At 32.2% G+C, this 26295-nt stretch overlaps 1 protein-coding gene across 4 annotated transcripts in view; it reads left to right on the top strand.

The window, feature by feature from the left end:
- The window catches only part of SH3GLB1 (SH3 domain containing GRB2 like, endophilin B1), a 35433-nt gene extending 9989 nt beyond the window's left edge, over window positions 1-25444 (top strand). The window contains exons 2-10 of one of the 4 annotated variants that reach the window (XM_004480910.5): window positions 1093-1234; window positions 3893-4021; window positions 5953-6086; window positions 7720-7812; window positions 16467-16556; window positions 16937-17040; window positions 19951-20179; window positions 20567-20641; window positions 20741-25444. In XM_004480910.5, coding sequence (XP_004480967.1) covers window positions 1093-1234; window positions 3893-4021; window positions 5953-6086; window positions 7720-7812; window positions 16467-16556; window positions 16937-17040; window positions 19951-20179; window positions 20567-20641; window positions 20741-20746 — 1002 coding nt within the window. In that variant the 3' untranslated portion in view covers window positions 20747-25444. Of the gene's footprint in view, window positions 1-1092; window positions 1235-3892; window positions 4022-5952; window positions 6087-7719; window positions 7813-16466; window positions 16557-16936; window positions 17041-19950; window positions 20180-20566 lie in introns of all 4 variants that reach the window. The other 3 variants (XM_058303222.2, XM_004480908.5, XM_004480912.5) reach the window with 3 other exon arrangements.
- Window positions 25445-26295: the final 851 nt, after the last annotated feature.

Here is a 26295-nt window from a genome sequence, read left to right as displayed (position 1 = left end):
AAAACATGCTGAAAGAAACATAATAAAACTCAGAAAATAAAGCAGCAGGAGTGAGAAAAAAAGCAAGATGAGTATTTTGTTAGCTAGAAATTAGTCATGACTATTGAGCATAGAATTAGTACTACTCATATGCCTATATTAAGGTGAAGGAAAGCTACATATTCCGGAAGAAAATTATGCATGATAAACAGCCTGAGTCATCACCTCAAATATTTTAATTAAAGTATCCAAAAATCCCTGTAAAATCTACACAAAAAATATTTTACTTCTTTATTATCATGTAGACAGTACTGCCTTTCCTTAAACACTAATATATTCAGTATAATAAAAATATGTTAAAAAATAAATATATTGAGTATATTTAACTACATTTTATGATCTTTAAAAGATGCCTTCACAGTATGAAGAGCATATGTTCCGAAACTTATTCTATAAATTAATTGCTGGAACACATCATTGAAGAAACAAATGATAGCTTCCTAGAATATCCCATAAAAGCCTATCTAACTAGATAGGATTGAAGTGCCAAAATACATGAGTCATGTTAAATACAAATAGCCCTTTTGTAACTCAATAATTACAAGGCACTGAACATAGTGATTTACGTATATAATCTTAATTAGTCCTCAAAACACTGTAGAAATCTGTTTTACAATAGAGGATACTTAAGAATTAATCAAGTTAATTCAAAGTCCTACAGTTTAGCAATGCAATCAGAATTTGAATTCAGATTCAGCTGCACTGAAGGCTTTTACCTGTTACCATTTTGCTTTCCTACCCTAATGTGAGAAACACTTATTTTATATACTAGACAATATTCTAGATTTTCTGCAGAATTCACGCTAGATGTTTTAGCAGAATTAAGCATATGTGATAAATATAAGGCCACCATAAATGCTATAAAAGACAGGTGGATAAATTACCATAGGAGCAAAAAAGTAGCTTTCATAAGGAATGGTTTACAAACAGACTTGGGGTACAATTATTTATAAGGTTGGGACTGTTTGAAATTAAATTTCCTTTTTAATTGTTGATAAAGTCCTAAAAGTTATTTTAGGTATTTTTAATGTATTTTTTAAAAATCAATAACAGTTCACAGAAGAAAAGCTCGGCCAGGCAGAGAAGACAGAATTGGATGCTCACTTAGAGAACCTCCTTAGCAAAGCTGAATGTACCAAAATGTGGACAGAAAAAATAATGAAACAAACTGAAGTGTTATTGCAGCCAAATCCAAGTAAGAAATCTTTTACCTCTTATATATTTTATTGACTAATCTTACTTAAAAGTACCGTTAGTGGTGGTTTTTTTTTAATGTAAATATAAAAGTTTTAATGATTTAGAAAACTTAAGTTTTTTGATGTGTGGCTTAGGGAGCCATGGTTTTTTCGTTTTTGTTGGTTTGTGCTTTTATTAAAGAAAAGAATGATAAACACTCTGTATACACTTTAACAAATTTACAGATAACATTTTTCAAGCCTTTGTAGAATTCTCTTGAAAGCTGAATTACGGACAGTAACTTCTTTGAACTTAAAAAGTCATAAGGGCCTATGAAGACAAATTAGTCTTCCTTTTTTTCCTAAGTAAGAATTGTCTTTAAATAATTAAGGAAATATTATATAGAGGTTTAAATGGTTACCAGTGTTTTATGTTTGGGGGAAATTTTACATTTTCACATAATGTTTTCCATTTACTTTTTAGGCAGTTATGTGAGGTTTTTCATATCACCTAGTTCAATAGTCTTGCAAGTAAGGTGTACAATAAATGTTTATTGAGTGAAACTCAGAAGTTGGCATCTTGTCCAATGTTGCATAGTTAATTAGAAGTGGAACTTGAACTAAAACCAGTTTTACTGACACCCTGTCTTTTCACTATGAACTTTACATATCAAAACTGAAGGACAAAAAGCAACAGCAATGCATGCCTTCCTTTGCCTTACTAGTGTTGTGGCTGTGCTGTGATATGCCAAGCTTTTAGGTACAGAAGTTTCAAGCCTTAAATTTTGTTGCTATTACATAAAGTTCGGACACTTTAAAAAATATTAATCTATGTCATTTTTGTTAAATTGTAGTAACCTTTTAAAATAGGCCTTTTATACTTTGAGAGCTATTGTCTTTGACAACCATGTTGTATTTCTTATTCATTTAAGATCACTTAAGCTATATGCCATGGAACTTTTTAAAAATACACGTTTTTCCTCTTATTCCTTGCACTATTCAGAGTACCCCACATAGGTTTTCTGTTCAATAATGTGTTTTTCTGAATAGCAAAAATAAGTTCATAACTATTAGCAAGCAGAATGATGTCATTGTAAAGCAGAAGTAACAATGGCTTATAAATTATTTTTCCTGGCACATAAATGTTATTTGCCACCCAAATAGTTAAGAGGATTGTTGGTGGTTTTTGTTTGTGCTGTGGTTATGAAGGTATATAGATTTTAAGTGGTCAGACTTAACCCTCTTTTTCTTATAAGCCCTGATATTTTCAGTATGTGATTTTCTAGAACTTAGGGTTTCTGAGGAATGTTGTATTACATGATAGCAGAATTGCCTTCATATTTTGTTATGAGTTTATTATGACCTATTGAGTGATCTGAAGTGAGGCATATTAATATGCAAATATTTTAATTTTATGAAATCATCATAGGATGATTCAGTTTTAAACTTTGACCAGATAGGTAAGAAAGCAGCAAAACTAAAAATCACTCTCATAGTCAGAAAATGAAATTTTGAAATTTAGTTAGCATCTTCTAAATAGTTACGTTTTAAAATAAATTTATTTTGGTTTTAACTAATTTAAAGATTTTTAAATTCCTCCTTAAAAACTGTGATGCTGCACCAGAGTCTACCACCAAAGCAAGCATTATTCCAACAGCCTATTTTATGTATTATAATTAACCTTTTACCTACTCCTAAAGTGTTTCCGTTACTGAACAGCTCATTCTTGAAATATTGAATGTAGTGTGAAACTTATACTTGTGCAGGAATCTATGTGAGGTGCTTAGAAGAAATCTATTTGATTTAGCTTCTTTGGGGTTTATAATTTTAATTTCTATTTAATCACTGTTTCTGGGAATTTCAATTTTTTTTCTCATTTATCCCTGAAATGCCTCTACCACTGTTAGGCAGCAATGTAAATGTGAATTCATTTGGTCATAAACATTAAACTATCAGTGTTTATTCAGATTGTACTTTTTTTCCCCTCAGCTTATTTATATTACTTTTCTGTTACTGCTTTTCACCTTATTTCTTATATTTTAAATTTAGTTTTAATGCTCAGCTCTGTTGAGTGAATGCTTAGGGGTGTCATTTACATACTTTAAATGTAATTAACTAAACTGAAGCTAAGGCATGATATTTCTGATCTTCATCTATAGACTTTTCCAAACCTGGGTTGTTCTAATCCTTCAAGGTCCCATGTCTATATTTAGACACTAGGGAGACACTAAAGGTGTGAGAAATATGTGACTCTTTGGGTTCTTCAAGGTACCTTATATACATTTTCATAGCTGGAAGTCCCTGATTTTGAAATTACTAATATACATTCAAAATTAAAGGTTAATATTTAGACATTATATGAAAGGGGAAAGGCAACTTCACTAGATATTCAGTGAATTACTGCCATCCCTTGTCTGGCGAAAGTACTCAAATAATAGTTTTATCTTTATTTTACAATATTTTTGTGCCTAACTACTTTATCAGATTTCTAAAATACAACTTCTTAGAGCTCTATGATACTCTAATATATAAATTAAAATTTATTAAGATATGTACATGAATGCATGCTAGCTTCATATTTATTATAAGTGGTGAGAAATAGCTTGTGTGGGGACAAACCAATCTTTTAAATAGCTCCGCTCTTTTGAAGTCATTAGTAATTTTAACTTTTCTCGTAGATGCTAGGATAGAAGAATTTGTTTATGAGAAACTGGATAGAAAAGCTCCAAGTCGTATAAACAATCCAGAACTTTTGGGACAGTATATGATTGATGCAGGGACTGAGTTTGGTCCAGGAACAGCTTATGGTAAGTGAAAGGCAAAAAGGTCTGATTAAAAGTATTTTCACTCTTATATTTTTACTACTCGGAGGTATCCTTAGTGTTAACCTATTATTAGTAGAATCAATTTTAACTTCAGATTTTTTTAATGTTAAAATTTTTAATAAAGTGAGAAATATGTGACCAATAAATATGCACCATTCAATTTAGTATTTATTTAATATCTTTTAGCATATAATATTCAGAGAATTCATGTTATCTTCTTAGTAGTAAAAGGTTTAATGAATTCTTCACTTATAATCCCATTAAATTTTACACTGCCTCTGTTGTAATAATTCTTCTGATATATTGAAATTTTATTTAAATTTGTCCCCTCTGCTTGATTTTTAAACCCTACTGTCACATTTTTCTATAATCACGTTAGTTATGTCAGCTTAAATTGCTGTATTGACATTTTCTAATGTACAACTCTGAAACTCAAAGTTATTATACATCCTTATGTGTCACTCCAGTTTTCTCAGAACATGAAATGTTCTGATTTCTGTATCTTCCTTTCCCATTGTTTGGCTAATAATTGTCTTTAATTTTCCACTATAATCATCTAACAATTCCAGTTATTATACCCTGATTATTGGAATTTGGCTTTATGAACTTATTAGTAGTTGATAAATAGCTAACAATTGAGTATCCTAGGTATTGGGCTAAGTATTATATGGTATATGCATGATTTCATTAAATCCTTACATCTATTCTCCTTATAACAAGCTTTTTTTAAAAATATTTATTTATTTATTTATTTATTTCTCTCCCCTTCTCCCCCTGCCCCATTTGTGTGTTCTCTGTCTTTTTGCTGTGTGTTCTTTGTCCGCTTCTGTGGTTGTCAGCGGCACAAGAATTTTGTGTTTCTTTTTGTTGTGTCATCTTGTTGTGTTAGCTCTCCGTGTGCGTGGTGCCATTCCTGAGCAGGCTGCACTTTCTTTCACACTGGGCGGCTCTCTTTACGGGGTGCACTTCTTGCGCATGGGGCTCTCCTACACGGGGAACACCCCTGTGTAGCAGGGCACTCGTGGGTGGCAGGGCACTCGTGCACATCAGCACTACACATGGGCCAGCTCCACACAGGTCAAGGAGGCCCGGGGTTTGAACCACATATCTCCCATGTGGTAGGCAGAAGCCCTAACCACTGGGCCAAGTCTGCTTCACATATAACAAGTTTTTTTATCACCTTTTTAAAGATAAGTAAACTGAAGTTTGGAGAGGTTAAATAATTTAACCATCAACTAATAGTGATTCGAGTGCAGATCTGTCTGATCGCTTAACTACTATCCTATATTAGCTTCCTTATAGATCACATCTTTTCTCATTCTAACACAAAAGGATTAAGATTGACAGAACTCATTTATTAGATGTAGAAGTGGAGTAGAAACCTGATCTTGGGGTTCCCTTTCTGGTGCTTTTTTACTCTGCTTTCTCCTGGACTTTTCCTATTTTAATATCAGGGTATATGTTACAAAAACATGGATTTATTTTCTCACTTAAAATATAAATATAAATTTTTATTTATAGTTAAAAAATAAATAATTATAGTTAGTTGAGCTAAGTGCTTAGATACAGTAACAAGAGAACAGCTTGTGGTTTGGTCTACTTATAAACACACCTAAACTATTTAAGCTGTGACCATAAATATTTTAGTGTATACTTCCTCTTTTGTACCAATTTGAATTTGTATAGTTAACAATGATTTTATAAAAAGGTCATCTTTGTCATATTCATTTAGATATTTACAATCTCAAACTTTTAAAATAATTATACTTTAATTATAGTTATTCTATTTAATTTTACTTAACTAAACAAGTGACGATCTTAAAAGCAAGCCATATTGCTGATTTATCTTTATTACATGATTTTATTTTCTTACATTACCAGACAATGGTGTAAAGATAATTTTTTCTTTGCAGGTAATGCCCTTATTAAATGTGGAGAAACACAAAAACGAATTGGAACAGCAGACAGAGAGCTGATTCAAACATCAGCCTTAAATTTTCTCACACCTTTAAGAAACTTTATAGAAGGAGATTACAAAACAATTGCTGTGAGTTGGGAATGTTCCCTTTTTTAAAGTAAATAATTTAGATGTATGGACCTATAGTTTTAATGAACAATTTACCCTCTTAGTGACTAATTTTTAGAATTTTAACTGTTTGGATGTAGCATGTTGGAAAACTTAATCTAGGTACATGCATATTCAACAGAACTAAAAAATAAATCAAAATAAAGGATTTGGGGTGACATTGACTCCATTGTTGTGACAATGTAGTATTATCGAGATACCTCTATTTCCGTTCTTATCCATTACCAGCACTAAAATCTATAAAGAGGTTCCTAGAAGTATTGTAAAATATGATACAAAATGCCACAATGGTATAGCCGTGAAATTATTCACTTAAACTAGAAGCCAGAGACCTAATCAGGGGAAGGTATATTTCTGGCTATTACACTTAGGCTTTTTGTATCCCTAGAAATGTATTACCTTCTTTTTCACACTGCTGTGTTTTATTGCTGAAGTATAAGAAATAATTATTATATCACTTTCTTTCCCAAACCCTAATCCATTAATTTCTCTATTTTTTAGTTATCTTTTTTTTTTTTTCAGGAGGTACCAGGGATTGAACCCTAGACCCTCGTATATACAAAGCAGGCCTTCAACCATTAAGCTCTACCCACTCCCCAATTTTTTAGTTATCTTGTTTTTTTTAAGTGATAGAAAGTAATGTAGGTTATTGTTTTATCTAACATTTCTGCAATGCTGTTTTTTATTGTAAATACTACTTTAAACTTGTTGATTTGCATATTTCTTATTACAGAATATTGTGGAAACTCAATAGGTTTACAGCTGATTTGTCTGTGGGAAAACAAATATTAGGCCTCAGACAGATGAAGATCTGCCAAGTTAAAATATGATGTAAAAGAAATCAGATTATCAGTAGGAAGAAATTTGTATGGAATCTATGCAGCAATTAGTAAAGCAAGCAGTGAATGACCTTACATTTACCTACCTACTATAGAGAAATCTGAAGTTCCCATAAGGAATTCTAAGATACTAGTATTTATTTATTACTAATTCTATAAATTTGAAATTCTGTTTTGGAGTACTCAGGTTGCATTCATGCTATGGCACTTTCAGAGCAGTCTACCCAATCTTTGAAGTAGATTGCATAGGCTATCAAGAAACCTTGCCCTAGGTCCTTATCTCCTTTACCATAGGTCCTTCATTGATAATCTGTAACAATTTAAAATAGGATTTCCCAGTTTCTACACTTCTGTCATCTTGGGAGTATACTTTGTTTGAAGAGCTGTCTTATATTATATTATACATATTAGATGATCCTTGGTTTCTGCCCAGCTGATGCCAGTAACACACACCCCACCCCACCCCCATCTGGGTATGATAACCAAAAAAACATTTCCAAATATCCCCTTAACAAAATTGCAAATATTAAAACTAATATTTGTTTCTACTATTGCCTGCCATTTTGCACAGATTTTAACATATCTAGATGTCTCAGTCATTTTAGAATTAAAATCACTAAGAGAGATATCTAAATTTATAAATCTTTGTTTCAGACTATATATATATGTTTAATAGAGAATAATATTTTAAATGTGTATGCTCTTTCTGGATTTTAGCATCTTGAGCCTTTATTTTTTCTTTTTTGTATCTATAGAAAGAAAGGAAACTATTACAGAATAAGAGGCTTGATTTGGATGCTGCAAAGACCAGACTGAAAAAGGCAAAAGCTGCAGAAACAAGAGCTTCAGTAAGTAGTGTATTTTAATAGAAAAACATTTTAGGTTAATAACTTTAAGGTTTGTATAGTTATTTTACTAATGCAAGATTGGTCTGTCATTGAAACTAGCATTTGACACTGGCGTCTTGATTTTTTTTGTTTTTAAACAAACTTACCAGAATTCAATATAGCAAAATCAGTACAAAGAAATCAAGAGGGAGTTTTGTTTCAGGGACTTAGCTGTTGCTAAAAAACAAAAATTATAATAGCTTTTAAAGCTGTGTCATGTTCTTTCAGTATCCTCAGTGGTGGTGACAAATATGTCTTGTAGAGAGAGATTTATTATTATAGTTGGAAATAGCAAAAAGTATATAATAATTAAAATGAGAATGACTCAAGTTTGTGACTACTTGTGTATGACTTCTTTTCCACATATGACTCAAACCGACTGAAGGAAATGTTAAAGGATAATTCCCAAAAGATTTAAACAGTGGCAGCATGGGCTCCCAGGTGGCTCTTTTGAAGGGGAAGAAACTCATTTGAATAAAGAAGTTCTGGTATATTTTTCAGAAAATTAACCTTAAAATAATCTATTAATCTATGTGTCTACATATCTATCTATCTATGGATAGATAAATAGTTGAATGGGAATGTATTAAATATAATAGTTCAATGATTTTTGTATAACATTCTTAAAAGGTTTTATTTATAAGCTTTCTATTTCAAACTTCTACTGTTTATATCTTCATTTAAAGTTTGGAGAGATCAGATTTAAATTGAAACAACTTTAAGACAATACGATTTAAACAAGTATGAATTTATTAGAGGAAACTAATAAGTTAATTTTCTTAATTTGAGTTGAGGGGCATATTTTATTGAGAGGCCTTATAGTCCCACCACCCTCAGTTCCCAACTCACTACCACTACCATCAAGAATTTTTGCCGTAATGAGCATATTGATATTACCATAGTACTAGTAGAAGTCTATTATAGTTCTCTTGTTACGGAGAAGAAAGTTGAGAATTGCTTTACAGTGAAATTTAAACTTTGGTAACTTGGTATTGGACAGTGATATCTCACAGGACTACCCCATCACCTCATAGGAGCAGAATAAGTTGTGTTTTTTTTTTTTCCTTTATGGCTCCCCTTTTGGAGATACTGCTTTAATTAACACTGGAGACATTTGACAGGACACTAATTCTAACCTCGGCATTTTCACCTCAGAATTTGTCATAACATCTTGATCAGAAACAGCCTAACTTCCCTAAACAGGCTTTTTACAGAAGCAGAACTTAAAAACTGAACATTGTAGATGACAAAAGGCCCTAAATTAGGATTTATATTTTTTCTAGTCGCTAATAGTGAATTTTTGTAGTAAGATATAAATTGGATTTTAAGATAACTAATTTCATAATCAGATAAAAAATGTTATGATAAACAAGGATCATTTGGAAGTAAATGTTAGAGCCAGAACAGAATCATTTTATTCAAAATGCCTACATATGCCCAGTGATGATTATGGAATTGTAAAGTTTCAGTACAAAACTTTATTTATTTAGCAAGGCCTATTACAGGACATTTGATAGTCTACTTTTTACGTGGAAAATTGCCATAAAACACATAGAGTTAACAATACACAAGATCATTTGATTATTCTAAATTATTTTTTCATTGCTATTAAAATATTTAAGAACTAAATATAATATAGGCAGATTTTTAGAGATGTTCCCTTTTGCTATGTCAAGAAAAGATTTTGTCATTTGTTGTGCTATGTATATTCAAGGACAAAATTATTTCCATGGGATTTTGTTTAAAATTAAAATGAAAGATGATACAAATGGCTTTATTTGACCATTTTATTTGTATGTAACTCTTCTAGAATATATGTATACATAAAACAAAACTTAAAATTAGTTAAAAATATTAGCCTAGACAAAAATTCACATTCCTTATTTCAGTTATATTCTTTCCCCTAGATAATCAACTCTTGTTTTTCTTCAAAATTATAACGGTAAAGCTGAAATACTTTGGAAAGGAAGTCCTTTTAGTTTTTCATTACATGAAACTTTGAGGCATACCTGTATATGGTGATCCTTTTTGTTTTTTCTGTATTTCCTCTTCCATAGAAACCATTATGAGTTTAGATTTGTTTTTTTCCTTCTTTGAGGTATGTCCTGGTACCTACTTGGCAGCTGACAGGGTTACTCTAACCCCAGACTTTCTTTGATTTCACTTTTCCATATATTTCCATGGATAGATTGTTTCAAGACTAGTTATTCCTCTGCACTAAGGTTTGGGACCTGTATAATTTTTTTTTTTTTCCCCTAGTTTTCTTGTGACCTTTTTTTAAAGTCTATATTTATTGAATGCTTATTTTGTAAAAGGTACTCTGCTGGAGAGGGTTCATAGGTAAATAATGCAAAATCTCAGCTGCCCTCAGTTCACAGTTTAGTGTAGTAAATTAAACTTTTTGATGTTAAGCGATATCAGTAAAAAATTTCTGCATGTACCCAATATTGCTACTTTCATTCATTTCTCCTTTCTTAGTTAGCATATTAAGGAATAGTAAAGGACTGAAAGAACAATGACAGAGGCATTTCTCAAAAATATGCAGGTTGAGAAGAAAAGAGAAAACCCTCTTTGATATTTCACAGTGAACAAAAATTCAATTTTTAAAGTAATTTCTATGTATGATAAATTTTTTTATTAGAGAAGCAAAGACAAAACACTTTATAACTTCTGCATTTAAATTGTAAGGCACTGACATTTATTAACCTAACTTTCAATTTTATATAAACTTTTTTTTAAACTTTTAGAATTTTTTAATGGTATGAAAAAAGTCAGCTGTCCAATATTTAGAGGTTTATACCCTTTTTAATTTTGGACATCCAATTATGTGATATGTCTTCAAATAACATAATATGGTGAAATATGTCCCTCTGCACCCTTAAGCATTTCCACAGTGGTCTAAATCTTTAATCTGTAAACTGAGTGAATTTATAGCACCATTGTAAAATCTTAATTTTGTATGTACACGTATTGGAATTTAAAGTTTATTAGAAATATAAGGATTGACATGCCTTTCATATTTCTTCAGGGTATGCCAAGACCTGTCTGAGGCTGATTGAAAAAGAACGTGGTTGAAAGAAACATAAGTTCATTAAATAGAAATGGTCATTGATTAGGAAAGTTGTAGGTAGGCAGAAGGGCCTTATCAGCAAAAACTTAATAAAAACTCTAGGTAACTGGAAGATTTTAAAGTGAAACATTTTTCCTAAATGATTCTAATTTAAGATCAAGCATCAACTGTGTTTTTTGTTTTTGTTTCTGAAAATCTGAATCTTTTGGAAAAATTAAATAGGTACTGCTATATGAAATAGGTTTTTTGAAAGTAGAGAAACATTTTATCAGCTCTTTTAATACTTGTTTAGTGTGTTCTTTATTGTGCAGAAGTAACTTGTTCACTCTGTTCACTGGTATAATGTGTTCTTTGTCTCTTACCTATGCACTTAAGCAACTAAGCTCAGCCCGGCTTGAAGGAGATAACATTATGGTAAATTTCTCTTACATGCTCAACTTCCTGCATGTAAAATGGCTGAAGGTTTGTTGGCCTACTGTGTTTTCTACATCTTGAATAAAGTGCCTTCTCTTGCTATTAGCTGCATATAAAAGTCTAAAATAGTCAAAGCCTTTCATTACCTCTTTAAAAAAAAAATAGCTAAAGTGATATTGGAGCTTGAAGAAAAGAAATTCTGTTCTGATTGCCAAATGTTTTGACCATGGCAAGTAGATTTTAGAATATGAATTTATTCATAAATATATAGTGTCTTTTTATTCCCAATAAAAGATGTTCTTTAGCTGGAAATTACTATTTTTCACTTTTGGAAAAGAAAATTAACAAGATTTACTTGATTTAAAGAGAAGTTGGAGGAATTAAGCATAGTGATGTATCAGATTGACTTTGCTTGCCAGTAGTTTCAGTCTTGAAACGTTTTCACCTATACTCAATGTAGAATTAATTTCTTCTACCATTCCAAAGCCACAGAAATTCCCAGGAGTTTAGATACTCGCACAGTGACCAGGTCCATTCCCCGTTCAGTCCTAACTGACTTAAGAAAGTTGTAGAATGGTTATAGCCATGGGCAAGAGTCAGGAATGAGAATTGTTTTATAGGATTGAATGTATGTATTAAGCGCAATGAGATTTTTGACATGACAGTGATTGTTAAGTTTTTAACAAAATAGATAGTATAGTATAATCTGAATGTAGCCAAAAAGTTTATAGATATAATGATATTATGCTCCTGGATATCCTCCTTCAGTAGAAGTGGCATGGAATCTACAATACAGTTACTAATTGGCAATTAATTGACTTTTTTATCCCATTAGCATAGAACTAAAAGCAGGGAAAAATCCATATAATAGAGAAGATTATTGTACAGAACAAATATAACAAGTTTTTGTTTTTAACTGATATAATTATTGAAGCCCTGGCTAAAGGGGCTTTCCTTAGATAGCAAGAGAATGCATTCATTTATTTCCATTGACCTATCAGGAAAATGTATTAAGTGTGAGAATATTTCAGGCATTGCTAATTTAGTATTTAAATCATAGGTTTTCTTTTGTCTTAAGTAAAAATATTCTAAATAATTTGCAGGACTCTATTTCATTTATTAGCCATTTGTTTACTGCCATCTACTTACACTAAAAAGTATGTAACTTTGGTAATTTTAAATTCATTATATCTCAAGTTTATTGTGCCCACCTTCAAAGACTATATCAACATTCAGTGTCCATTTATCTTTGCTTTATTTTAATTTCCTAAAATTCTAGAATTTTAGACCTAACAAGATGTTAAAAATCATTAGTTTAAACCTCTCATTGTACAGATTAGAAAAGGAACTAAGGTTTTCCCAATTTGGGAAAACAGTTATTATTACAAATTTATAGAATTAGTGTAAGATTTAAAAATTGATAGATGTACTTATATCAATATACTAACTATACTAATTTAGTTACTTATGTGTTTAATCTGAAAAAGAAGAGTATGCCAATTGAATTGAAATATTTACATTTTTCTATACTAAATTGTAGGAAATGTTAAATTCCAACTTTCTTTCATGCTCTATATTTTTCTCTAATTTTTAATGCTGGCTAGATTTGGGCAGAGGAAGTGACAAAAGTAAGTAAATTCTTAAACTAAAGAACTATGAAACAAGAATTTAGTTGTCATTCATTCAGTAGATATTTATTGGGCAACAACCATGGGGCCAGTCATAGTCTTTGTAACTATATCTTTTACAATCTGAAAATCATCAAGGAAACACTCAGGTGTGTTTGGCTAGTATCAGCTCCACAGAGCAGATTCACACAATCTGATAAATCCTAGATGCTTATCCTATTAAGAGGTATTCTCTACAGTTCCCTACCAGAAGACACTTTGTAAACAGTTTGTTTATACAACAATTACTTTTCAAAACAGCAAGTCTTCACTACTTAATTTTTAAAATGTAATATATAAATACTATATCCTGTATCTCCAGAGAAGTGACTGTGTCATATGTCACATGGAATTTTTTAGATAACTGAACCTTTTTCTTTCCAGCACCAAAGCCTATTTTTCTCAGTCTCTTTAGTTGAAAATATCTATAAAAGTCATACTTCTGCATTAAATGCAGGATAGCATTTTAATTATATTTAAAGTCAGGGCCATTTTTATGTTTCCGTTATTGTACTGTGTATCAGTTTGAGTCTGTTGTTTGTTTTTCAAGTATGTTGTCTCCTTAATGTCAGACTGTCATTTCTAAAAGCTGTCCATATGACTATTGCTAATAGTCCCTTTGCCTGTGTTAACATTTTAACTCTCTGGGCTGGGAAATAAAGTAGCTGAGCAAGAATTTATGAGTAAAATTATGACTTCAGTGCAGATTAGTTTCAAATCCTGTTTTAGGTTTTCAGAAGTGTTTTTCATTTACTCCCCTGTTCAGACCTACCAAAATCTGACCTCCAGGTGAAGGCAGTGTTTGGGATTAACGGCAGGTGATAATTGTATCCCCTGATATTAAAAGCTTTACCATTTTAACTTTTTACTTACTTTGTAGGATTGTTGCTTATACAGTTTGTTTAAAGCTTAGAAACAGAACTGTTAATTCTGTTATTTGGAGATCCAGTGTGAAATTCTCAACTTATGCCCTCATCCTCTTTTGTAGAAACCATTCATTAGTTTTTGGTTCTATCCTGGCTTCTGAATTCTTCCTCTAAACCTCTAGCACAAAAAGGAGGTACCATGGGATAGGATATAAATTGAACAAGGAAATGAGGGGCTCTCTCCCCCTTTGCTTGGTGTACAGGTTTACCAAAAACTCGCTGATTAGATTTTGTAGTCTCTACAATATTGGAAAATATTGGCTATAATAAATGGGAAGAAACTCATGAAACAAATATTTACATTGTGCATGTATATATGAAAGAAAAAAAAACCTTAATTATATAAAAATGAATTTGAGGAGGGTTTTTCTTCCTTTCCTGCTCCTCACTTCTCTCACTTTTATAATTTTTAAAAATATTAAAACGTCATATTACTGAAATGTATTGATATTTAAGCCCATAGAAAAATGGTAATACTAACCAAGGTTGTCATAGTAAATGCCTCTGCATGATCAAAATTTCTAGCTGATCTTGCAGACCAACAGATTTTTGGCCTTTTTCCAAGTTACATCTTAAAAGAACTCCTCTGCTTATCTAAGCCGTGTTATACTACCATATACTCTAGATCAGTCAGTCCAGTAACAGTAATTCCAAGCAGTAAATAGGTCTTGTCCTTAAAACTCTACTCCTCAGCTGTAAAATTTAGTCGTGGAATGAGACATCTCAAGAACAGAATATCAGCTCTTTAAATTCATTGCCTTTAAATCCTTTGTATAGTTCTCTTTCTAACAGATTATTTTCTTTGTAGGTAAACTGATTATGACAAACCTAATTTAAATTTTCTCATGTTCTCAGATTGTTTGAAAAGTATAGATGGTTTAGGACATTGACCAGTTTTGCAACCCCACCCCCAACCACCTGACATACCCTGAAACTTGTTAAGGAAATGAAATTTGTTCCTTTCCTGTCATTTACCTTTCCTAATATAAGTGTAGATTGTACAAAAGAATGACTTTCTAGGCTTTATAACATAGTGCCTGCACTGATCCCTTGTCCTTAATGAAATTATTTCATATTTTTATACACTGTTCTTAGCATATAAAACATTATTTCCATTGAAGTCTCAAGCTTCTGTGTAACTTCTGCCTGCTGCAGAGCTCGCTTGTTTACACCTTGTCCAGAAAAATTGCCGTTTAGTAGGCTTTTCTGCTATTTCTACTAAAGACCATTAAATCAAATTGTACTTTCTCAGAGAACTGCTTGGAACTAGCCTAGGTTACTTCTGAGGTTTATTTAACTATCACCACCAAAGGTGGGAGCAAGGGTTGAAGGAGAAGGGAGATGGGGCATAAAAGAAAAAAGTTCAAGCCTTGCTTTTATACTTTATAGTCTTGGGAATGCTGTAAGTTATTTGTAAGGTAGAAGAGAAGAGAAGCTTTTTATGCTGGAGAGGTAATAGAAAAGATCATTATAATATCAGCAATGATGATTCTACATGGGGGGGGGGGTAAGCTAACTTTTGAGTGAGCTATGAGGTTTTATTTTCTCTTCCCCAATTACTACAGAGTAACTCTGGCTAAAGGTTTAAGATGCTTTTTGCTAGTATTCACTATTTTTAGATCATGTTCATTTTCAATGAGCTGTTTTGTCCTAACATCAAACTTGTATTAGATGGTTGAAGCTAGCATGTTATATGCTGTTTTATGCATCTCTTTCCAATTCTGAGGTCTGTGACTTCACCCTGGGTAGCTTGAATTCAGCCAGTGATACTTGGTAAATGATAGAAATATTTATACCACAAATATTAACAAGCCATACTAATTAGGGCTCCCCTCTCCCCCCGGAAAGCCAATTTACCAGCATACCACTGACTAAAAGGCAACCATAACTTCAGAAAAAAAACTTTTGAAATCCCTATATATCTTACAGATAATATTTCTGATTAAGGTGTATTTTATGCAAAGTTTGGAAAGAAAATTAAAAAGAAAACATTTAAAATTTAGGACAAAAAGTCCTTTGAAGAACTGTGTTCCTCGCAACAAGTATTTGGTAAATAAACACAAGAGGTTAGAATCCTATGGCTTCATTGTAGAGTCTTTTTCATTTGAGCTTACAGACAATCTCTAAACTAAAAAAACTAGTAATTGAGATTATTTTGCAATATTGTTTTTAATCTTTATAAAACTCTGATAATCTTAAGACTTTGTAAAATATTAAAATTTAGCAGAATGTATGCTAGAAAATGTATGAAAATATCTTGACTGTCCTATAGTAGTTTTTCTAGGCTTTTATGAGTAGGTCATAAAATTAAGCTTTACATGAATAGGTTCTTTTGTGCCAAGTACTGGTAAGGATTCAGTCCTATCCAGGTTGAATAATAAAGGTCTAGAAACCAGGGACCAGTTTAGATACAAAATAGAATCAAATTTATCAGATTACAATTTGGGGTTTGTTTTGGGTTTTTCAAACTATCTAAAGGAATGTATATAAGATGGACTAATTCTTCAGTGACATTCTAAAACTATGTTCTAATTTAAGTCTGAACAGGAATTGAGAATAACTCAAAGCGAATTTGATCGTCAAGCAGAGATTACCAGACTTCTCCTAGAGGGAATCAGCAGTACACACGTGAGTGTTGGTTCATTGATTTTGAATGTCATTGGGAAAAAGATTTTGATAATTGTAAGGCAATGGTGTTTTAGTAGTAAAAACTATAATCCTTTACCAAGGAAATATAAATTGTGATACTTTCTAAGATATATAAAGAAATATTTTACATTTTTGCTTATACCTCAAACTTAGTTCTCCCACCCTCATTAAACCCAGTCATTAGTTTTGTTGGTTAAGCAGTTTATTACACTATTCACTGAGGTCAGTCGTGTGCCTTGTACTAAGATGCTAGATACTGGTGATTCTTCCTCAGTACAATGTTGTGCTGATCTCCTCTTAGCATTTGCCATTTTAAGTGAGTTTTAGAGCTAAGAACTGACTATAACTTTCCTTTACAGGCCCACCATCTCCGCTGTCTGAATGACTTTGTAGAAGCCCAGATGACTTACTATGCACAGTGTTACCAGTATATGTTAGACCTCCAGAAACAGCTGGGAAGGTGGTAATTTCCTTTTCATACTTGAAATTCCTGATAGAGAAGAAGTGGAGATATTTGCTTCTCAATTAGTAAGAGTGGTAATGATTAGAAGAAGTGATGGCTTGTATTAGCTTGCTCAGAATATAATGTATTTTTTAGGAAAGTATCAAACTTCTGGGGTAACATTTTTGAGCTCTTTCGGCAAAGAAGAATATCACAGAGATAGGAAGGTATTTTAAGTGAATATATTAATACATTATTACTATATAATGAAAGTTTAAATGAAAGTGTTTGAGCTCACTTTCCTAATATTACAGAATACTTTTTGCTGTTAGTTGAGGAAGATATTGTTACATTAACACTTAATTGCCCTGAAAAGCAAACTAATTCATTTTTCACTTGTTCATTCTAAAATAAAATGGGTTTGGAATATTCTGTAAGACCTTAAGCCCATTAATGTGATTTATTTTGAATATGGTATTATATTTAAAGCAAAGTGATAGTATGTAAAGTACATAGTTCAGTCATTCACTCATCAGATATTTATTAAACACATACTGTATCTCAAGCACTGTTCTAGACCCTGGGGTTTATCAGTAAACAAAACAGCCAAAATGCCTGCCCTTCAGAAGCTCAGACAGTAAGGTAACATTGGAAATAAAATGATACACACAGCATGGTCTCTGCTTTCACAACACCTATAATATAAGTAGAAATACAGATCATAGTTGGTGGAAAGAGCATGTCATATGCACAAAGATGGGAAAAGTGAAGGATTCTTTGAAGGACATCTAACCATAGCAATGGGTGGCTCTAGAAATCCCCGTTAAAATAATCAGTTTTAGAAATAATCTAGATGAAGAAAGGAGCAGGGATCAATATTCCAGGCAAAGGAAGAATGGCAAGTTCAGGAAACTGGCAGTTCTTTCTGTGGAAACATAGTGTTCAGGTTAAGAGTATGGTGGTAGATAAGGCTAGAGATCAGATCATGAATGGTCCTTAAATTGTGGTAAGGAGTTTGGAATTTATATAGTAGGAAACCAGTAAAACAGTATTGTGACATTAGAAGCTGGAATATCACAGGAAGTTATTTCAAGGAATAAGGCTTAAAAATAGTCACTTTGCTGTTTTCTGCATATTAATTCTTCAAAACTTAGAACTAGAGCAAAATTAGACACACAAAGCTAATTTTGGATCTTAAAAGTAACTTGTAGTCTAATATCATTATTCTAAAGGTGAGAGAATATATACTTCTGCATGTTTGAGGTGTTTTTTTTTTAATGATATTGATATCTGAAAGCAGAACACTACTCTTATCTCCCCACATCACATCTATTTTAAGCTCAAACAGCCTTAGTATTTCCTTTCTACTTTGTTCTGAAAATAGTGTTCAGCAAAGGAGTTACTTTTGTTACCATTCATACTTTGTTTCTGCTTAAAGCCACTCAAAGGCTTGGAACTCAGCCATTTGAACAAAATTTATTACTGTACTTTTTCTGAAAAGTTATGCCAGGTTGTAATGTTAATAATTATAATAGCGGTGTTGGTAGTAGTAGTAACTGAATAACAGCAGTCATTTATATGGAGCTCAGGTTGTGCCCGGGCACTGTTATAGACACCTCATATGTATTAAATTATAATTTTCACACCAAATGAAGTAGATACTATTATCCCTAGTTGACAGATAAGGAAACAGAAAACAAAAGTCACAGGATTAGTAAATGTGTTTTATTTTTAAATAATAGGAAGACTTTAACATAGCAAGCTACAGGGGCTTATTTGACATTATTAAGACAATTCAAGGAATTCTATGACTTTTTAAAATATGTCGATAAAAGCTCTTAGAAGGTAAAAATGGTCTTTTTGGTTTTTGTTTATTTTTTTACCATTTACTCCCTAAAAATTCTCATAGGTAGATATCAATGGCTAAATAAATGCTAATTATACCAGTAAGTTTAAAAATAAAATTCCATAGTTAGAGATCTAAAAAACTACGTGTATGCAACCGTAGAGAGGGCTTAATTTTTAACTTCAGAATTGCATGAAGATAGTTACTGCTGAGGACTCATTCCAGTCCACCAGATGATACCTTTTTTATATTTTAACTAATGGGTTTATTAAAATTTAAATATGAATTTTCATAGATAATTTACAACCTTACAAAAAGTTGGATTAGAATTATAGGCCAACAGTTTCATACTGTTTTCCATTTAGTATTTTAAAGGCAAAGTAGTTGTACAGTAAGTTGAAAATTCTGATTTTCTTCATATTGTTTGTAAGCATATTAATCACTAGGATTTTACTGATTTCTGATAAAATTTTTATTTTTTCCCTAAAGAATAGAAGACAGAATCAACTTATAAAATTTGACCTTTTATCCCACTGAATCTTCTATTTCATTATGATAATAATTAGTTTAACATTATTTGCATGCCCACCTTCCCTTTTGTCCTGCATCTAAAGTGGTATTTTATCTTTTTGTCTTCAACTTGCAATCGTGATGCTGAACATACAGATAGATGCTCAGTAAATATTTGTTAATTAAATGGATAGGAAAATATACTTGGATTGCTTTTATTTTAAGAAGAGTTCATGTATTCAAATATTTCTTAAAGAATGAACTTGAGAAATTTTCACTCTTGTTTGGGTATCTAATATTTTAACTTGTTTGGGTATCTAATATTTTAAAACTTTTACAGTGATTTTCAAGTTGTTATTATAAAAAGATAGCTCTGAAAATAAATGTTCAAAGACTTATATTTGAAAACCACCTGAATTTTCTCTAGTATAAATTTTGTTATTCAAGTATTATAAGCATCTGTAAATCTTTTTCCAAAGTTGAGGTTGGCAGAAAGTAAACAGTGCCACCAAGTGGTAGCATTAAGGAACTTAAATCTCTTAGAAATGTGTAATTGACCATTTTCTTCTCAACAGTTTTCCATCCAATTATCTTTGTAACAACAATCAGACTTCTGTAACATCTCTACCTTCTGCTTCATCAAATGTGATTGGTTCTTCTGCCATGGCTTCAACAAGTGGTCTAGTCATCACCTCTCCTTCCAACCCCCATGACCTTAAGGAATGTAGTGGCAGCAGGAAGGCCAGGGTTCTCTATGATTATGATGCTGCAAACAGTAGTGAATTATCACTTCTGGCAGATGAGGTAAGTAATGTGGATATGAAAAGAAAAATGTATCACAGATTAACATACCTTATAGTATTCTCATAACAAAATGCAAATTCTTCCTTTTATTTGGAAATCATTTGGAATGATTTCATAGATTTCAGGTGGTTATATTAACATTTTGTAAGTTTTTCATTACTGTTCTTTAATATGATAGAATATCACAGAAATATTTAAAACGATGACTGGAAGACATTTAACTGCCTCCTATAAAACCTTTTACCTTTAAGGAAAACTGACAGTGATGTTTTTAACCTTTTAATAATGAATGATTTAAGCAAATTGAATACAAATCTGATTAGTTTTCTATGTGTTGCTTTTTTTTTTTTTAATGTAGCTCGTAACTGGGAATATTTTGTTTTGTAGGTGATCACTGTCTTCAGTGTCGTTGGAATGGATTCAGACTGGCTAATGGGGGAAAGGGGAAATCAGAAGGGCAAGGTGCCAATTACCTACTTAGAACTCCTCAATTAAATAGGTGGACTATGGAAAGATTACCCATCATGACACCATATTTATATACAATTAACTCTATTGCAGGTTTAAGTATCTTCAATGTTAATGTCTTAAGAGACTGAAAAGAAAATTCCAGCCACCAGAAACCGGCCTTTCTGCCGATAAAGTTGCATGGTAAATATTTCATTACAGAATTTATGTTAGAGCTTTCATGCCGAGAATGTTTTCTTATAGAATTCTCTTTCTACTGAGGTTTCACTAATAAGCAGCTTCTACTTTTGAGCTCCAACTTAAAGCAGAGCTGTTTTCTACTGAATTTTTCATTAATGCCAAGTTTTTCCTTTTCTGTAAAATAAATTTATTGTGAATTGATAACAGTGATTCATTTATTAGGTATAATTAGTAGCCAAAAAGCAAATTAAAATTTGTTTTAAACTTTTGGTTTTTAAAAAAAAAGCACTAGGATATAAACCCCTTTTGTGAGAATGTGCTTCTCAATGCTTATATAAATAGAAATTCAATTATACCATGTTTACCTTTTTTTTTGAACTGAAATTGAATTATTTCAGTTTGTTTTGATTAGTTATTTTGGGAGGTTTTTTTAAAAATTATTTTTAAACACTACTGAGTGTTGTTTTTCTTGTTTTTGTTTTTAACTTAAGAACAACTAGTCCTTAAAAATCATGACCATATCTCCGTGGTATATTTGTAGTTAAGGTTCTAACACATCTGGAACATATTTAATTCACTAAACATAATATTTTTAAGATTATTCAATTGGCGTAATTTAATGCATAATCAGAACTGGATCCTTTAAGAACATCCTGCAGGACAGTAAATAGAATTTTTCTTATTGCACACAATAGATCCTTTTAAATATACAGATTTAATGGATCCATATTCATTATAGAGTAAACTATATATAAACAGGATAAACTTTTTTGGTTCCTCTGACCCTAAAAATTTTGAAAATTTATTGATGAACTTAGATTATCTTGGTCAGGATCTTTGGTTATGAGACATACACTAATGAAATGATTAGTGATTCCTTTGGGGCCAGAGAATTATTATTTGGGCTGTTGCTATAAATGAGCAATTGGCTATGAATCAATCAGATGTCAGATTGTTCCATATTAGGACCTCTGCTCTTATTCTCATTTATTCATTCAGTGAACATTTGTTGAGGGCCTATTCTATGCCCAGCACTATGCTGATCAATTGGAAATACTATCCTGAACAAGATACATACAGTCCTTGCCCCTGCAGAGTTTAAATGAAAGATATAGAGAAATAAACAGGCAATTGTCATATATACGTCTATGATAAGTCAATATCATGATAGAAGAAATACAGGGTACTGTATTTTAGAGAATATAGGAGAGTCACCTAACCCACACTTGGAGGGTTAGGGAAGTTTGGACAGTGGTTTGGAAAGGAAGTGTTCCTAGCAGAAGGATCAAGCTGTGCCAGACCTGGGGCCAAGAAAGCATAGCACATTTTGACAATTAAAGGTAGTTTAGTTTGGCTTAGGCATGAAATGCCAAGGTGTAGTTCATTTCTTTGGGGAATGTTAACGTATCAAAATGATTTTTTTTTTGGGTACTTTAAAAAGTGATAAATACTTCAGCTACTTAAAATAATAATTTTGTATTGAGTTCCTTATAAGAGCTTGGTACACGTGTTGATACTTCAGTTCACATACCAAACAGTAGTTGTTACCCTTTTATTTCTGTGCTATAATACAAATTCCTCTGCAGTTTTTCTCAGTGTACTTGAACAAGATCCATTGTCTCATACTATGAATTGCTGTATTCTTAAAGGACCCCAAAACCTGTTCAAACTGGTTAGTCATCTGTAGAACCAAGTGAATTTTTTCCCAGGAAGGAAGTTCTCCAGCCTAGAGTGCCATCTATTATGTAAGTTCAGATTTAGATTTCGAAAGATCATACCAAAAATTCAGGTCAACTTAAACACCAGCTATAAATTTGGGTTTATAGGAAGTAGAAATGGTAAAGGTAAAAAAGTATGGATAATGAAGTGAAATGATCCGAGGTCAAATCCAGTTTTTCTTGTGCATGTTGTTCTCTTTGAGCTTCAATGCACAGATTTAATAATTATGCCATGTCAGGGTTGTTGTGAGAATTTTATATAACAAACGTTATCTTGTATGTTAGGCACTTTTGGAAAAAGGCTTAGCATATAGTAAGCACATTCTGTAAATAAGTTTCCCCTGACTAGGCCTTGTAGCTTCCTGACCTGCCCACACTGTTGGTCTTGTTTATCACTGTGTACTCTACTATACCTCTTTTTTTTTTTTTTTTTAAACCATGCTGTATTCTATCAGACCTATCTTTCACCCACTTTAAAATCAGACCCAGATCTAGCTTTAACCTCAACAGGATCAGTGTAAATTTTTTTTTCTCAGAACCTTCTTTCTTTCAAGTGAATGTTGATCATAGTAACCCAGTAATGTACAGAAGCCTTTAATAATGTTAAGGTTGAGAGACTTATTGTGGTTGTTGCCACAAATCCACCACAATATGTGGGCTTGTTTGCATGTTTACTGCTTTTCATTTTAGTAGGTTTTTATTCTTTGGTTGATTGGTTGGAGTTTTTGTTTATTTTGGTTTTGACTTATTTTGAAGTCATAGATTTAGTTTTTACTCAGGTAAAAGTCTGTGAAGGCTTTTAGACATGGAAGATAAGTTTGGAAAGCCTATTAATTCATGGTGCAATTCAAAATTGTTTAAATAACTCTTTGCCCACTCAGATTAATCTAAAGGCATAGTAAGTGAAGGATGCACAGATGAATGAAATAATAAACTTGAAAATAATTGTAGCCTTTTTTACAAGCAGAAAAAAGTGATTGGGTGTATTCTCAAAGTAATCTAATCTAAACAGTCATCTTACATCTTTTTTGGTGCTAATCAGAAAAATTCATGTTGAAGGAGAAAATTCCAAAAATGAGAATGTACCTCACTCTGGGTACCATGGGAAATAAGAAACCTGAGGTCATTGTCACCAGTGGATTAGAGCTCATCCTCAAAGCCTGCTGTTAATACTCCCCCAGAACAAAGGAGCAGAATGAGACTGGGGAAGCTGTTCTTGGGAGGACATTTCTGAGATGAACTATGGAATGGAGATGATGATGGAGGGCAGGAAAAGAAATAACAATGCTTACTCAGAGAGGTCCACTTTAACTTCATGCTTTGTTGACAGGATTCCTCAAAAACCTCTCCCTTACCTCTTGAATACCTTTCAAAATTTTAAAACATGTTGCCCTAGTATATGACACATCAAGGCCCTGGGTAAGAAACCTTAATGGAGAAAGGGCTTCACAGTTTGACCTATAGCCAGTTTTGCCTCATCTTTTCCAAATGATTTAGTGTCTCTTACCTTATGGTGAGACTCAAAAGGGAGAGAAGTTCCACAACCACACCTGCCCTTTTCCCCTTATTATCCTTATTAGTCTACTTAGTAAAGCAGTGGTTCTGAAAAGTGTGATCCACAGACCAGCAATATCAGCATCACCTGGGAACTTGTTAAAAATGCTAATTCCTATTTCCCATACTTTCTACCTTTAGTTGCACTTGTCTTTGTGGGCCTATAGGAAAAATCCTAGTTTTTCCCTGTGCTAGTTTTTCAAGTATTTTAAGATAACAACTTTGTTTTCTAAACTAATTTACTGTGTTCTAGCACTAAATACTGATTGTAATATAGTTATTTTTATAATATATTTGTTTAACATGGCTACCATTCAAGAGTGTAGGCTCACTAAGGTAGCAACTAGGACTCTTGATCAGTTACAATTACCAACTATTAATACAAGACTTAGCACATAATATGTACTCAATTTTGTTGAATGAAATTTTAAAATGCAGATTTCCAGATCTTCCCTGAATCAAACTATAGGTGGGGCCCAACAATCTGTAAGGTGATTCAGTTGCTCTCTTAAATTTGAGAACCACTGCAGTAGAACAAAGGAAACCTGCCTTTCACTTTCAAGCCTACTATGACATCACTTGAAAAATTCTTCCTGCCATCAGTAACCTTCTCCAGCCAGTGCTTTTCTCACAAGGGAGGGGAACCTTGCTTGGTTGTGTTAAAAATAGGTATGAAGGTATAAGGATATATACTTAATTTAAGAGCAAAATTGCTTTAAAATGCTAGTATTTGGTTGCTGTTGAGGATTCCTAGGAATGGATCCTATTAGGCTGAAGAGAAGGATAAGCACTGCCACCAGGTGCCACATAGCACAGTGCCTTTAATTGGTCACAATTTAGTATGTCACAATTTAATATCAAAGCATGTTGACAAAACCATAAAGCAATATCAGACTAACATGTATAGCATGTTATATAGCATCCTTGTGCCTCTTAGGTTGCTAAGCTCAGCTCTTATTCCTACTTCAAAAGAGACTTAAAATACTGGTAATTCTTTTTTGTAATACATGCTAGACATGCTGGTTTTTTAAAAAACTCAAAATACAGTTCAGAAAAAAATTTACCTATAATCTCACCATCCAGGGAAAACTATTATTAAATATATGGCCTTCCAGTCTTTTCTGTGCATATATATATACATTTTTTGAAAGGTGATCAAATTGTACATACTGTTTTGTAACTTTTTTTCACTCAACAATACCATGACTGTCTTGCCATGTCAAATACATTTCTACATCTTTTTTAATGGCTGCATGGTATTCATTCATTTGTGCCACATTTTATTAAACTGTTGAATTTTTAGGTTGTTTCCAATTTTTCACTAATAAACAATGCTTTTAAATAACATTGTGTTGCTAAATCTTTTATGTGTTCTTAGTTATTTCCTTAAATGAATACTTTGTAGAATTGCTAGTAGAGCAAATATACCAATTTGAAAAACTTTTTTACTTGCTGCTTTGTCACCCCTTAGAAAAGTTTTATCAATTTCATTTATATCAGCAGTACATGAAAGAAAACCTTCTTTTTGGAAATGTTCTTCGAGTCTTCGGTTTGAAAGTAAGGGGTAAGAGGAAGATAAAAAGACCTTGCAAAATGAAAACCAAGATCAGTCTCTAATAATTCTGACATGACATCATTTACTCTTCTCCCTTGTGCCATCTATTATCTGATATTTGGGAAATGGTTTTAGTACTAACTTACCCCTTGCTTATTTTCATTCATCTGGAAGCACTATCACCTTTCTAACTTTTGCTGAGATGGTAGGAGAACAATCTTTGGTAGACTGGAGTCTTCTGGTAATTTCAATGCAGCTTTGCTATTGATGGTTTTGGAGCGCATGGCTATAGTGGGAAAAGTAAATAGGACCTTTGGAACATAAGTAAAATTAAGTTAAACACTGGCTCTTCCACTAGGTTGAATGGCCTCCTATTAGTCATTAAACCTCCTTGAGCCCGTTGGCTCATTCCTAAAGTAAGATAATATAAACTAACATGGTAGGTTTGAAGGGATTAGCTGTATTATGTCACAGTGCTTGTGCTCTAGTAAAAATATACTGTTAGGATTTCTAGCTGAGTGAGAACAATTGCTACTATCAACTTCTATGGAGTAAATATCACTGCCATTGACAAAATTTTCTTTCAGAGTAGTCATAGTAAATGCACATTGCCTTGCCACTGTACTTAGGAAATCTAGTTC

The sequence above is a fragment of the Dasypus novemcinctus genome, chromosome 9 (assembly GCF_030445035.2).
Source record: "Dasypus novemcinctus isolate mDasNov1 chromosome 9, mDasNov1.1.hap2, whole genome shotgun sequence".
Taxonomy (NCBI): Eukaryota; Metazoa; Chordata; class Mammalia; order Cingulata; family Dasypodidae; genus Dasypus; species Dasypus novemcinctus.
This window is presented reverse-complemented; position numbering and strand designations above follow the sequence as displayed.